A 13,138-nucleotide genomic window follows, 5' to 3' on the forward strand; every position below is an offset into this window, starting at 1 on the left:
ATACTCTTTCTGTTTTAGGTAATAATTATTCCTATTACTGTGATAGCAATTCAAATCCATTCAATGTTTTAATCAATTTTATAGTTAGATATTTAACATTTATAATTAGAACTTCAACATCACATCACTTAGGAAATATAATAGCACAAAGCATTTAGCAGAAGGAAGGAAAAAAACTAAGGTGGCAGCATGGTTTACCTCTGCATTTACTATTTTTGGCTAATGCTTACCTCATTAGATATAGTATAATGATGTCACCAGGCTTGTTATTAAGTGTTGGACTATAGCCTACTGTACTCGATGCAGAGAACAAACGGGATTCTCTGAGATTTGAGGTAGGGTCACTAATCAGAAAACTGGAAAACTGGAAAGAAAAATGGTTGCCCTCTCAGACTGCTCCATCATTAGCTGTGGTGGATAGCTCTGTAAACAAGAGCTCAATGCATACAGCAGCATTAATTGCTAGTTTTTTTTGGCGCTACATTGTACGTGTGGAAGAGAAGAGCGTGAGCCATGCTGAGATCTCAGAGATGAGGGATGGACTCCTGACAAGACAGGTTACTGGGACAGTTCTGGGACTTTCTGGAGTTTTCCAAGTTAATTTTAGAGTGTATCTTCTGATTTTTTTTCACCTTTAAATTGAGAACTGCAAAGACTACTTAGCTAACGCAAATTAGCAGCTTGAAATATCACAGCTAGGCACTTAAGAGGTGATATTTCTCAGAGTATTTCTTTCTACGAAGACCAGAAAGAAATTAAAAGCTCTGAGAGGAATAAGAGCAGAGTACTGATATCCTCCTAAGGTTTGTACTATGAAATCAGAGAGTTGACCCATCACCTCCATCAGTGGATTTGTCACTGAGGTTTCAGGCATGGAGTTCATACATCAAGAGCTGCTGACACTTCCATGAGCTATCTTGACTTTTTGCAAGTTGGGTATATAGAGGTCATGATAGAACAGAAGCCCACATACCATTTAACCAAATTTCTCTGCTCTTAATCTTAGAAACCATGAAGTGTTATGCAAACACATCTATATAAATAGCAGAATTTTTTCCTTGGCATGAAAATTTCAAACTTCTGGATTGCAGTCAACACACCAGTTGCCCCTGGAGCCTTAAGACTATCCCTTCATAGGAGACTGGAGCCTGTCACTTCTGCCTCAGTTTCCTCAGTTACAGCTCAGAATGAGATTTTCCATTTCCATTACATTTTCCAAGAGGCTTTGAAGGACTGACTAATAAGTACAGAAAGGTACACATGCAAATGTTCAGATACTCTGTGATTTTGACATGATAAGTAATCATATATTACATAAAGCTCTGAATGAAAGCATTATGTAACAGTACTTGTTATCATTAGAATTAAATTGAATATTTAAATTAATACTGCATTTGATTGAGTGACTACTTCATAATCAGAATATGTGTTAATACAGCTTTTTTTTTTTCAGGACAAAAATGCTATTTCAGGTTATTGGCAAGTGTATTTGTAACTTTCATCGACTTCACTACTTAAACAGCTCATAGCTGATAACTGTGAGGACATGGAAAACAAAGGAAAGCAATGCAGTTCTTATGGGAACAGACAACATCTTCCTCTGGGTTTGAATAAAACCACAGCAGTGATCATGACCTCTGGATGCCTCAGTGCTATAAATACTAAACCATAAGTCAAAGTCTAAACTTCTCAAACTCTCTCTGTTGTTGTGTCAGCAGAATAAAATGTTAAGCCTTCTGTAATAAGGAAAAAATTAATCAATTGGGGATTAAAAGAAATTATTTATATGGTTAATTAGGGTACTGATTTAGGTTACTGAGGTTGGCAGCAGAAGCTGTTTGCTGTTCTAAGGGGGGTGGTACAAAGTTTCAGGTTGATCCTCTGGTTCCCTCCCACCACCTTCTAGCATGTATATAAATTGTCAGCTCTCCAGACCCTTTGCCAGTTCTCTCTAGACTTGCCAGAAGCAACAGAGGACTAAAGATGAAGATCTTTTTCTTATTCACCTTTTTGCCTTTTTTGTTGTCTGCTTTTGAACAAGCAGCTGCTTCTGCTCACTATGACAAGATTTTAACTCACAGTCGAATAAGGGCACGCGACCAGGGGTAAGTAACTGGCTTTTATTTCTAATTTAAAAGGAAGCTTGTTAATCTTCATTCTCCCCTTTCTTCTAGCATTATATTACATGTCATTTTTCACTATGAATTTTTACTGTCCTTCAAGTAGAATTTTCTTTTAAAATTCATTTTACAAGAATTGTTAAAGAATAAAAAGCTTTACACAGAGTTTTAAAAGGAGACAGAATACTGTTAAACTTCATAAAATGGAAAGAAATCTAAAATCACCACTTCCCAATGTATAAAATGTGATTCAAAATCACCAAAATTAATTTCAGTTTGTAAGTATTGTAATGGGAGATCAGAAATTTTTTATGTGTTTTCAAACTTTTGCAGAGTTGATAGCTATCCACAGTGTTTGCTCTCTTTATTCCATCCTAATGAAAACCATTAACTATTTAAATGTTTTCTAATGTGGGAATATATACTGGGAATCCTTTGTGAAACTTCTGTTCCCACTAGAGCAATGCAGCAAGCTGCTCAGCAGGGCTTCCAAAAGGCAACGCTTGCAAGCCAGGCTGCTTGGAGACATGGAAATAATTTAAACAGCTGGTGTCAGGAAAGCACATGTGCCTAAAGATATTTTCCTCTAGACTTCTTAAGCAAAAAGCATTCTGTGAATAAGAATTGTTTACCATCCTATCTTCCCACTGCCTGCTACACACACGTGTTTTTCAATTTTTTTTAGCTTTTCAAATAAAGAAGCTCACTAGCTTCCCAGTGATGTAAAGGATATATTCTAACTTCTGAGCTGATTAATTTTTTTAATTGCAGAAGTATAAAAATAAGGGATGAAATGCCCTTGCTCTATGGAATTTGACCATAAGAAATTCATCTTTGTACACCACCATGCCAAGGAACACGCATTCCTCCTCTGAAGCCTGTGACTCCTTTTATTTACATGCCAATTTACCCTTTGGTCCCCAGTAATTCCCAGAATGTTTATTTAGGTGCCTGCGGTACTCAAAATGGTTGGTAATCAAAATAGCTGATTGATTTACAGAGGACAGGGCTTCCTTCTAAAGAACAAGGAACTTTTCTTCCCGATCTCCCCATGACCTGCAGCTGCACAGATGTGTAAAAGACAAAAACTTTAATGAAAAGAGCATCATGGTGTTCACTGGTCCCCGGTGTTTGGTAATTCACTTCACAGGGGGAAGGGAAAATGGATATCGAGATTTGTCTGGGCACAGCTGGTGATCACTGCCCATCAGACACACAGGGTCAAACCAGAGTGAAGGGGAAGCTCCTGTCGCTGCAGGGAGGGTGGACTTGCCAAGGAATCCAGCTGGGCAGCCCCAAGAACTTGCACTGTGGCTACTTCAAAACACACCTGTCCTGGGAAATGAAGTCAGATGTTAATTTGTTACTCAACAGGAAAAATATTTTCTACTCTTTCATGTAAAATTTTTCATGTATGAAAACTTCTTTTTACCATGTTTCTCACTGCACCCATAGCCCAAATGTCTGTGCTCTTCAGCAAGTTATGGGAACAAAAAAGAAATACTTCAGCACTTGCAGAAACTGGTACCAGCAATCCATCTGTGGAAAGAAAGCGTAAGTATGCTCTGCTTCCAAACTGTTCTCTATTGACTGAGCTAATAAAACGTACGATTAGAAAACTCTTCTCACAGACAAACTGTTCATAGTTTATGTCAGAATCTTTACTTCTCCTCCAGGTGGCATTGCAATACTGACTTCCCCTTTCCTTCTCTGGGCACACTGCAAGTCATCCAAAATACTTCACCTTTTCAGTAAAGTCTGCCATACTACTGACAACTTTGGCACTAAATTTTATTCTACCGCAGACACATTGGGAAGAAAGGTATTTCCTGAAAATGGTTAGAGTGGAACTTGAATATTCTCACAGGCAGTTTTGGAAAGCAACCTACTTCTGTGGTTTTATTCCTAGATAGATGTCATGTCTTCCTATGAAATAAAGTCTGCTCTCAGAATGAATCTGAGGGAATTCATTACTTTTCAGAGCTCCAGAAGCAGTGATGGATAACTTCATGCATTAGGAAAAGTAGTTTGAAACAATAGGCAGTTTAGACTCATCAAACTGAAGTCACATCTAGACTTTGTTCTCCTCATGACCAGAATTTGGAGGAATGTTAGCTGTAAAATATTTCAGAAATCCTGTGCAAGGCCTCAAGAAGTCTAATACAGCCAACCAGAGTAAGACACTGAGCAGTGGGGCTGGGTGGGTTTGGTCATGACAGTGTACACAAAATTATCACCGGCTCTTCCCCTTCCTTTTTGACCCCTCTACCATTGTACAAGCACTCACAGAGCAGGGCTAGGTGAGAAAAAGAATCTGTGTGAGAATATGTTGAGTCATAGAACTCCTGAGGGTTGTTTAAGGGGTTTCTGTGGTTATAGTAAAGCAACTGTTGTAACTTAGTCTTAGCCATTAATGAGTTTTATCCTCTGCATACTAAACCCAGAAACACAGACAAAACTAAGAGACTTCTCCAATAAGAATGCTAATCCAAACGACAACAGCTCATCTCATGTCAATATCTCCATGTTAAAAAGTCCTCCCTAACTTATGTCTATAAAATCTTGAAAGTTTTTATTATGTTCAATTCCCATTTACAATGGAAGTGTAACATACAAATTTCCTAAATCAGCATTTGTTGGAACAAAAGTCTTTCCACTGTTTCTCAGCAGTATTTTATCTCCATGCCAGCAAGAAGTAGAAACAGATGAGTCACAGAGCTGATTTGAATAAACTGAAAACTGGCTCTATTAGCCAAGAACAACAAGGATTAAGGTAGTGCTGTTCTGTCTTTTTCCTTTGGAATATACTCCTTTGGATGAGGTCAGGACAATGTTGTACTTAAAAAAACACCCAAAAATCAACAAACAAACAAACCAAAACAAAAACAACAACAACAACAAAGAACAAAGACAAAGAAACAAATCCCACCAAAACCTCAAGAATACATAATTGGTTTCTTAGCTGAATAATTGATTTCTTCCTTCTTTTGGCCACAGGCTTATATTGAACCAGTAGGGATGCACATGAGGATAATTTCTGGTCTGGTCTGGTCTGAGGTGGCATTTCCCCTGTGTGCTCTGCCTACACACAGGTGGTACTGAGGAACTGCGTCTTGCACCAAATTTTATCTGGTTCTGACTTTCGTGAGGGATGATGCTTCATATAAACCTCTTTTCTCCCATCCCATCTTTCTTACATTTTGAGCACAGCTAAATAACCTTCTAACTGCAGAAAACTGTAAAGGAATATGAATAATGTAAGTAGGAACTTGTTAACTGAAAAGAAGCCTGGGCTGTACATAACAAGATACGTGGTAAAAAAAGTCACTGATCTTGTAATGCTTGGCTGAAGAAGCATTTTCTTCTTACCTATGTTCTTCAGCCAATTTTCTGTCTTTTATTAATTGTATCATTGTTGGATGTAGTATGAGGATTATCTTGCCATGTCTTAATCTATGCTTATAACTCAGCTGCTTCTTTCCTTTTTCCAAATGCTAATTAAACTGCAATTTTTCATAGCTTCCCATGGGATGAGGGGGAAATATTTTCTATTCCAAGGGAGGAAAAAAATATTTTCTCATGACAAAGCAGTTCACACAATTAGGAGAACATTTTAATTCCTATTTTGCTACATTTTTTTTAACAGATAATCAGATTATTATGTTTTTGTTATTAGCTTCTGGCAAGGATGCAAGAAGGACTAAGAGTAAAAGGTTTATCATTAGATTAAAAATCTGTAGCCCATGCTATCCATGCATTCCCAAGAAACACTCTTTAATGAATTGCTTTACAGGAAGAGATGTACTAAAAGAACTGTACAAATACTTTCAATAAATGGCTTCACAGTTGAAAATATGCACCTAGCAGAAGGATGAATATGTCACGTACATTTATGCCTATGAAGGAATGGACAAAAAATATTTTCATAGCATAGAGAAATAAAAGACAGTGTTTAAAAAAGAAATAATTTTCACCACCTCTATCAGATTGCTGTCTTTTATGGAATGATAATCCTCACTTTTCCAAATCATGCTGTTCATTATAATTTTTCTTCCAGTCTACTTTATTTTAAAATCTCTTTAAGTAGTTTGGATGTTGAAGATATTAAGTCCAACTTTTCATTTGAGTATGCTGTTCATTTTAATGTGATTGTGATTAACTTTTTGTCAGCTTTAAATTATGAAACATGAGAAAAATGTACTCAGCTGTCATCAAAGATTCTGCAAATTGAAAATGAACTGTTGTGGTTAAAGGCCCAGTAAAAAGCTTCAAGGAATGAGTGTTCAGAACTTTTGAAATGCCAACATCAGCCACATCTATGAAAATCAATATATTGTGTAAAACAGTAATGTCATTATGTTGTACCATATGATGTACATTGTAAGATAATTTGAAAAATAACATCTAAAGTTTTATGTATTAAATTTCTTCCAAGGAGCCAAAATTACTTCAGTGATAACTTTAGTGAATTTGCATTTTCCTGTAAAAGAGGAGGATTTTTCAAACAGGTCAATGATAGAATTCTTATTTCTGTTTAAAATTAAGAAGACACTATATCTATAAGAAACAATGTTAAAATGAACATTATATTATAGAATCATCATTCAGCCCTGTTTTTCTGTTATGTGTAGCTTATGTGTATTTGAGAATTAGAGTATTGTTATTTAACATTTCCTGGGCCTTGGCAATGCTAAAGTCTCTATGTGCTGTGATGACAAACTTTTTAAACCCTGGGTTTGTTTTCTTGTATTCTGGTTTGCATCCTTACTTAGTACATTCACTTGTGAACTTTCCCTTGAGTCCATCCATCCATTTCTTAGTGACTTCTTTCTCTGGAACCAGTTTTATGTCCATCCATCCTGTTCTTAGTGACTTCCTTCTCTGGATCCAGTTTTATGCCTGTTCTTAATTAGTTCTCTCCTTCATTCCTGAGCTTCTTCAAATTCTTCCTTGGAAAACAGAGGCTCTCTTATCCCACTTTTTATCTCCATACAATGCACAGAACCTTCTCTGAAATACTTGTCAATTCCTATAACCAGTATGTAGGTGACCTCATGTAATTCTGTCATTTTAATTTCTATTTTGTTAATTTAAATTTGTCTTTTTCCTTCACAAACCTGTGACCAGGATTTTATTTTAATGATGTCAGTCATTCTTTAAATTCAAAAACTTTACATTCAGTAAAATATGACCAATTTGTAATCAATACAAAAAGGGCTGAATGGCAAAAAAACGCTGAAATGCTGGAGATTATGTTCTAGCAATGAAAAATTGATAATAGAAATAAAATTAGACTTAGCTAAAATTAGTTTATTTCTCCTGTATATTATTTAATGGTGCATTTGTCTGAATCCACAGAACTGTCCTATATGAGTGCTGTCCTGGCTATATGAAGATGGATGGTACAAGAGGATGCCCTGCAGGTATAAGCTTATTTTCTTATAGATAAATTGGCATATGGAAAGAATTAAAATTACAGCAGAGTTTCAAGGGTGATCAGCATGAGAGATGATTGCCTCTTTTTAAGAAGCACAGCCTAAGAATGTACAGCTTCATTTGCATGCAGCAAGCACAATTCAAAATTACCTAGCGCTGAATTTGATCATAAAGTTTACGTTGAAATTCCCAACTCCTTCCAGATTCTGGATTGGTGAGAATTGATAGTGTCTTCAGTTCCCGAAGCTGCCAAAGAAGAGCTTGAATTCCTATTCCCATCAGATCCAAGACTAGTCTGAAGCATATCAATATGGTCAGAAAGCCAGGACCCAGGGTGGAGCATATCTAAATTTTGTATTTTCCTTTTTCTGAAAAACTTGAATCTAATTACCTAAAGAGTCTTATAGCCTTTATCAAAGGAGGAGTGAAAATGAAGACAGAAATTCTTCATCTCCCCTATTTATGCCGTTCTGCTTTGTAAAAACAAAACAAATTGCAGCAGAAAAGAGTAGTATGAGAAGAAATACATTTCATCGTTTTTGATGCCTGTAACTGAGATAATCCTTTTGTGTTCAATAATGCAGAGTTCAGTTTGTTCAGATAAACTAATCTCCCTTCAGATGCTGATACTAGGATCACGCATTAGAATCACCAGTTCTTCTCAATAACCATAAAAAGAGCCAAGAACTATTAGATTGTATGCAAATATCTCACTTGTAGATGCCTAAAATTGACAGAGATGAATGCTGTTCTCATGTAGCCATGTTTTAACTGTGAGACTATAGCCATTCTTACTCGCTGGATGAATCAGTATAGGCATAAACCAGACACTGGAAGAAGAGTAAGAGGCCTCACAGAAAGAATTCTGGTCCATCATGACTGAATGAACCCACTAAACTGATGTTTTTGTGGGATAGCCTCCCTCCTTCATGTTGGGTTGACACAAAATACAATAGATCTAAAGGAAACTTTACAATATTCAGTATTGTTTGATCTAATTTTTCATTAAGAAAATCACAAAAAGCAGCAGCAAGCAGATGTGCTAAGATGATTTTTGAGTATTTTGACAATGAAATTTTTAACCTAAACATATTTTTTAATTCTGACTTAAACAGTTTCAGAACTATTATGCGTCCAAAAGACAGAAAGAAAATTGGTTGTGATAAACTGAAGAGTTTACAGTGTTCTTTCCTCGTGTTTATTTTAGTTGCTCCAATTGATCATGTATATGGTACCCTTGGTATTGTGGGAGCTACCACCACACAGCGCTACTCTGACATGTCAAAGCTGAGACAAGAGATTGAGGGACGAGGATCTTTCACTTTCTTTGCACCAAGCAATGAAGCCTGGGACCAGTTAGATTCAGTAAGTGTGTGTGTGTCTGTGTGCACGTGAGCGAGTTAAACATTTTAGCTGAAGCAGCTAGTGTGGGACAATTAGATTGGAAACAATGTCGAGTTTTAGACATACAAGGACATAATACAGGTAATAATGAAATAATCTACATGTTTAATGTACATTTCTGAAGCTAGAGAAGCTGGGTTTACTTTCAGGAGTACTAAGCAACTGTAATTGCTTCTTTCTTAAGCACTTGCATGACGCATATTAGTATTGTTAATTTATTTAACATAGTTTCCTAGGGAATCTCCTAGGAATTTCAGCAGCTGCATGATGTATGGCTGTACACTGTCAGAAATTCAGGTGTCCTTCTTTTAGTAATGATTTTAGTTGAATAAACATTGAATTAAAGATCCTCCGATGATTTGACTGTGATGAAGACTCATCTTCCATTTGTGAGCAAATCAGACTTAAAGATGATTTAAGTAGAGTCAGATTTATAGGCATCAAAGTCGTCTTCCCCAACTGATGCTGAGTATATGTTGAAAGCACATACTAAGGTAAAACAATACATACATTTTTCTGAGTGGCAGGAGGTTTTGAAGCTTGTAATTAATTAAATTCCTTTTCATCTTCAGGAAACCCACAGGAATTTGGTTGACAATGTAAATATTGAACTGTATAATTCTCTCCACCACCACATGTTAAACAAGCGCATGTTGACAAAAGATCTTAAGAATGGCATGACCCTGGTGTCTATGTATAATGGCCAGAAATTGTTTATTAACCATTATCCCAATGGGGTAAGTCAATTCTCTTTTTTCCCCCTTATACATTTATTTACTTGATGTGTTTATTTCCTTATATAACTAAGAAAATATATTATCAAAAATTTACCATACACCAAGTCAGCTGCCACTGACAAAAATAAATATTCTCTTGAAGAATTTTTGTCTGCTCTGTAGACTAATCACTAAGATAGGATGAGTAAAGATTGTGATGTTTCAAAATCAAAGTGCCAAAGAAAATGAACTTTCTTCATACAAGACAAAGTCTTTTGTGTTCAAAATACATTATCATAATACATTTGACAGAAAAATTTACTAATAATTTTTTTTTTATAAATAATATTAAAGCAGTTCTTTTATTTGAATTTGAGTCCATGGTAGGAGAATTGAAAGTTGTAGGAAGCACACATCCATTATTTGCCTAGGCAAAAAAAAAATTATAAATGCTAGAAACCTCCCAGTTAAGTCACTCATCTTTGTTGTCTTAAATGCATCAAAATATTTATTTGTCTACAGGTGTTATTGCTAAAAAGAACCAGTACAATCAACATATTAGCCAGATAAGAAATCAGAATAATTGCAGTAAGAAATTAAACATGAATATGAAATCAATGTCACCTGAATAAAACTGCTGCCATCTTTCCAGAAGCTTAGTCAAACTTTCAAATCTTAAAAGACTTTACTTCATATTTTGAAAAAAAAAATTGGAATTACAGCAGTGAATACACAATTTACAGTACCTACATTGCCAGTCTGTGAGAGTCAGGTTCCAAGATTGTGATCAAATTAGTGTTTAATCTTCTACTACTTGATTCTTCGAATATAGGTTGTTACAGTTAACTGCGCCAGGATCATCCATGGCAACCAAATTGCTACCAATGGTGTTGTCCACGTCATTGATCGTGTCCTGACTTCTGTGGCAAATACCATTCAAGATTTCATTGAATTTGAGGATGAGCTTTCATCATTTAGAGTAAGTGGACAAAAATAAAAACTCTTCTGTTTATTTAAGGAGGGGTTTTTTTATTCCTTTTTTATTTGTTTACAATACCTGGAAGTAAGAGGCGTTAGCTCAGTAAGAGGAAAAAGAAATTAATTAAATTAAGAGCTTCAGGTAATATTGCAAACCTAGCAATTTTAAAAGGCAACATCAATAGGATGGAATGTGCCCTTGTACCTAAAAAGTGTCTTCTCTTCAAGCACTGAGAAAACGAAATGTGAGCATGAAGTCACAGAGTCTGGTGCTAGATAAATAAGAACAATTTCAAAATGGATAAATAAAAATGGTAAAGACACCAAATAAATTTCAGAACCCAACTCATACAGTCAGTAGATACACATAAGAAGGATTTTTCTTGCATAGAGGAAGCATGATTAAAAATTGTCCAAGTTTCTAATTTTTCCATCTTCTGAAAAATGTGTCTGCACAGTGTAATGGGATTTCATGCTGCATATTTTAAAAAATATACCATTTCTTTGCAGATAACTGTTGTTCTTTTCCATCTTCCATTTCCTTAATAAATACAAAAAGGTATTTTAAATCGAGAGGCATGAAGGTGGAGAAGATCCTCTGAATCCCTCAAATCGAGTTCATGACAGTTACAGGCAGCCACAATATTTAATATCTTTAAAAAAACTTAATATAAAAACCAGTACTTTCTGGTTTTCAGTTTAAAAACATTCCTCTGTAGATTATTTTTTTCATCTTTCTATGACATTCATTATCTCTCTTTTTAAAACACTGATCTCAGTCTAGCATCCAATTATCTGCAGGCATGAGGTAAAATTAGGCAAATAATGTATTTTGGTAATATTTCAAATAATCTGCATTAAAAGAAAAAATTATATTTTAGGCTCCTGCCATTACATCAGGTGTCATGGATATTCTTGGAAGACCTGGTCATTACACAATCTTTGCTCCTACTAATGAAGCTTTTGAGAAACTTCCAAGGGGAGTTTTAGAAAGAATCATGAGTGACAAGGTGGCCTCTGAAGGTATTTAAACTTTTTTGCAAATGAGAAATATGTATGAGTTGATCAGGAGGCAGAAAATGCATTATCCTTATAGCTCTGGAATGAAGTACCTCTGCTTTCATGTGTGTAGGAGGAGTTATTTCTTCTGTCTCTAACTTTTCCACTTGCCTAAGGATAGAAAGTCATTGAAAACTTAATCTCCAAAACAGTTTAAAGGGAACTGTGAAAATATAAGCACATTGACTTTCTAATAGTTCAGCTGCATAGGTCTGATAGACATTCCTGTCCCTAGAAATCCAGGGCTATCTGAATATTGAATTCTCCATACCTTTGCATAGGCTATGGAGTTTTGTACTCATAGGTCCTTTTGGACCATATCATATGCAGTGACAAGCAGATTGTAGCATAACCAATACATTTTTAATAATATAAGGGATGCCAAATAGTTTTAATCAAAAATGTGATTTAGAGACCTACAGTATCATTAAATTTAAATAAAGTATCCGTGAGTGAAATTAATTTAAAATAGTGTATGTAAATTATACATATATGTATATGTGTCCAAACACCTACATCTGTTAAATTCCTGCTCTTTTCTCTGCAGCTCTTGTGAAGTTCCATATATTAAATACTCTCCAGTGCTCTGAAGCCATCACAGGGGGAGCTGTCTATGAAACCTTGGAAGGAAACACTGTTGAAGTTGGATGTGATGGTGAAAGTCTGACTGTGAATGGAGTGAAAATGGTGAAACGCAAAGATATTGTGAGAAGCAATGGCGTTATCCACCTCATTGATCAAGTGCTAATTCCTGATTCTGGTCAGTGATGTGCATGGAAAACTGAAGATATTTTCAATAACCTTATCCAGATTCCCTCAGATATATAGTTCTGGATAAGCATGGAGAATCCAAAACAGGAATAGGAAGATATTGTGTGTTCAAATGCCTTTTCTTAATTCTTTATTTGCAGCCAAACAAGTCATTGAGCTTGGGGGTGCTCAGCAGACTACATTTACGGACCTGGTGGCACAGCTAGGGCTGGCATCTTCTCTAAGGCCAGAAGGCCAGTACACTCTCCTGGCACCTCTGAATGGTGCTTTCTCAGGTTAGTAGCCTTAAAAGATTGTCAAAATAAACAAGTATATATATGACAGTTTTCCAAATAACCCCCAGTACTTGTTCTAAGTCTCACTGCAAGAGCATTATAGAGAAGTAGAACGACTTCATCCTTTCAGATTTCTACCTTGTAGAAATACAAAACAAGCCTAACTACCACACTGTACAGCTTGTTTTCACTCATATCATTTGCTAATGAAAATAGTAGCACTAACATAAGATACAAAATATACACAGAAAGATTGTAGGAATGGAAAGATATTAATAAACTGCCAGTTTCCTTAGTCTTACATTACTTCCATTAGATTCAAAACTTATTTATTCTCAGAAAATGTATGCAGTAGTTTCATTCCAGCCAACAGCTAAGT

The 13,138-nt window shown here is 35.7% G+C and overlaps 1 protein-coding gene across 13 annotated transcripts in view; it reads left to right on the forward strand.

Annotated features, from left to right (window-relative positions):
• The first annotated feature begins 1,965 nt into the window (after positions 1 to 1,965).
• POSTN (periostin) overlaps positions 1,966 to 13,138 on the forward strand; it is a 31,143-nt gene continuing 19,970 nt past the window's right edge. For all 13 annotated transcript variants that reach the window (XM_064715700.1, XM_064715717.1, XM_064715727.1 and 10 more), the window contains exons 1-9: positions 1,966 to 2,105; positions 3,576 to 3,674; positions 7,479 to 7,543; positions 8,764 to 8,921; positions 9,533 to 9,697; positions 10,509 to 10,655; positions 11,536 to 11,677; positions 12,261 to 12,473; positions 12,625 to 12,759. In XM_064715700.1, the coding sequence (XP_064571770.1) occupies positions 1,984 to 2,105; positions 3,576 to 3,674; positions 7,479 to 7,543; positions 8,764 to 8,921; positions 9,533 to 9,697; positions 10,509 to 10,655; positions 11,536 to 11,677; positions 12,261 to 12,473; positions 12,625 to 12,759 (1,246 nt within the window). In that variant the 5' untranslated portion in view covers positions 1,966 to 1,983. The remainder of the gene's footprint in view (positions 2,106 to 3,575; positions 3,675 to 7,478; positions 7,544 to 8,763; positions 8,922 to 9,532; positions 9,698 to 10,508; positions 10,656 to 11,535; positions 11,678 to 12,260; positions 12,474 to 12,624; positions 12,760 to 13,138) is intronic.

Source organism: Zonotrichia leucophrys, chromosome 1, assembly GCF_028769735.1.
Source record: "Zonotrichia leucophrys gambelii isolate GWCS_2022_RI chromosome 1, RI_Zleu_2.0, whole genome shotgun sequence".
Classification (NCBI taxonomy): domain Eukaryota; kingdom Metazoa; phylum Chordata; class Aves; order Passeriformes; family Passerellidae; genus Zonotrichia; species Zonotrichia leucophrys.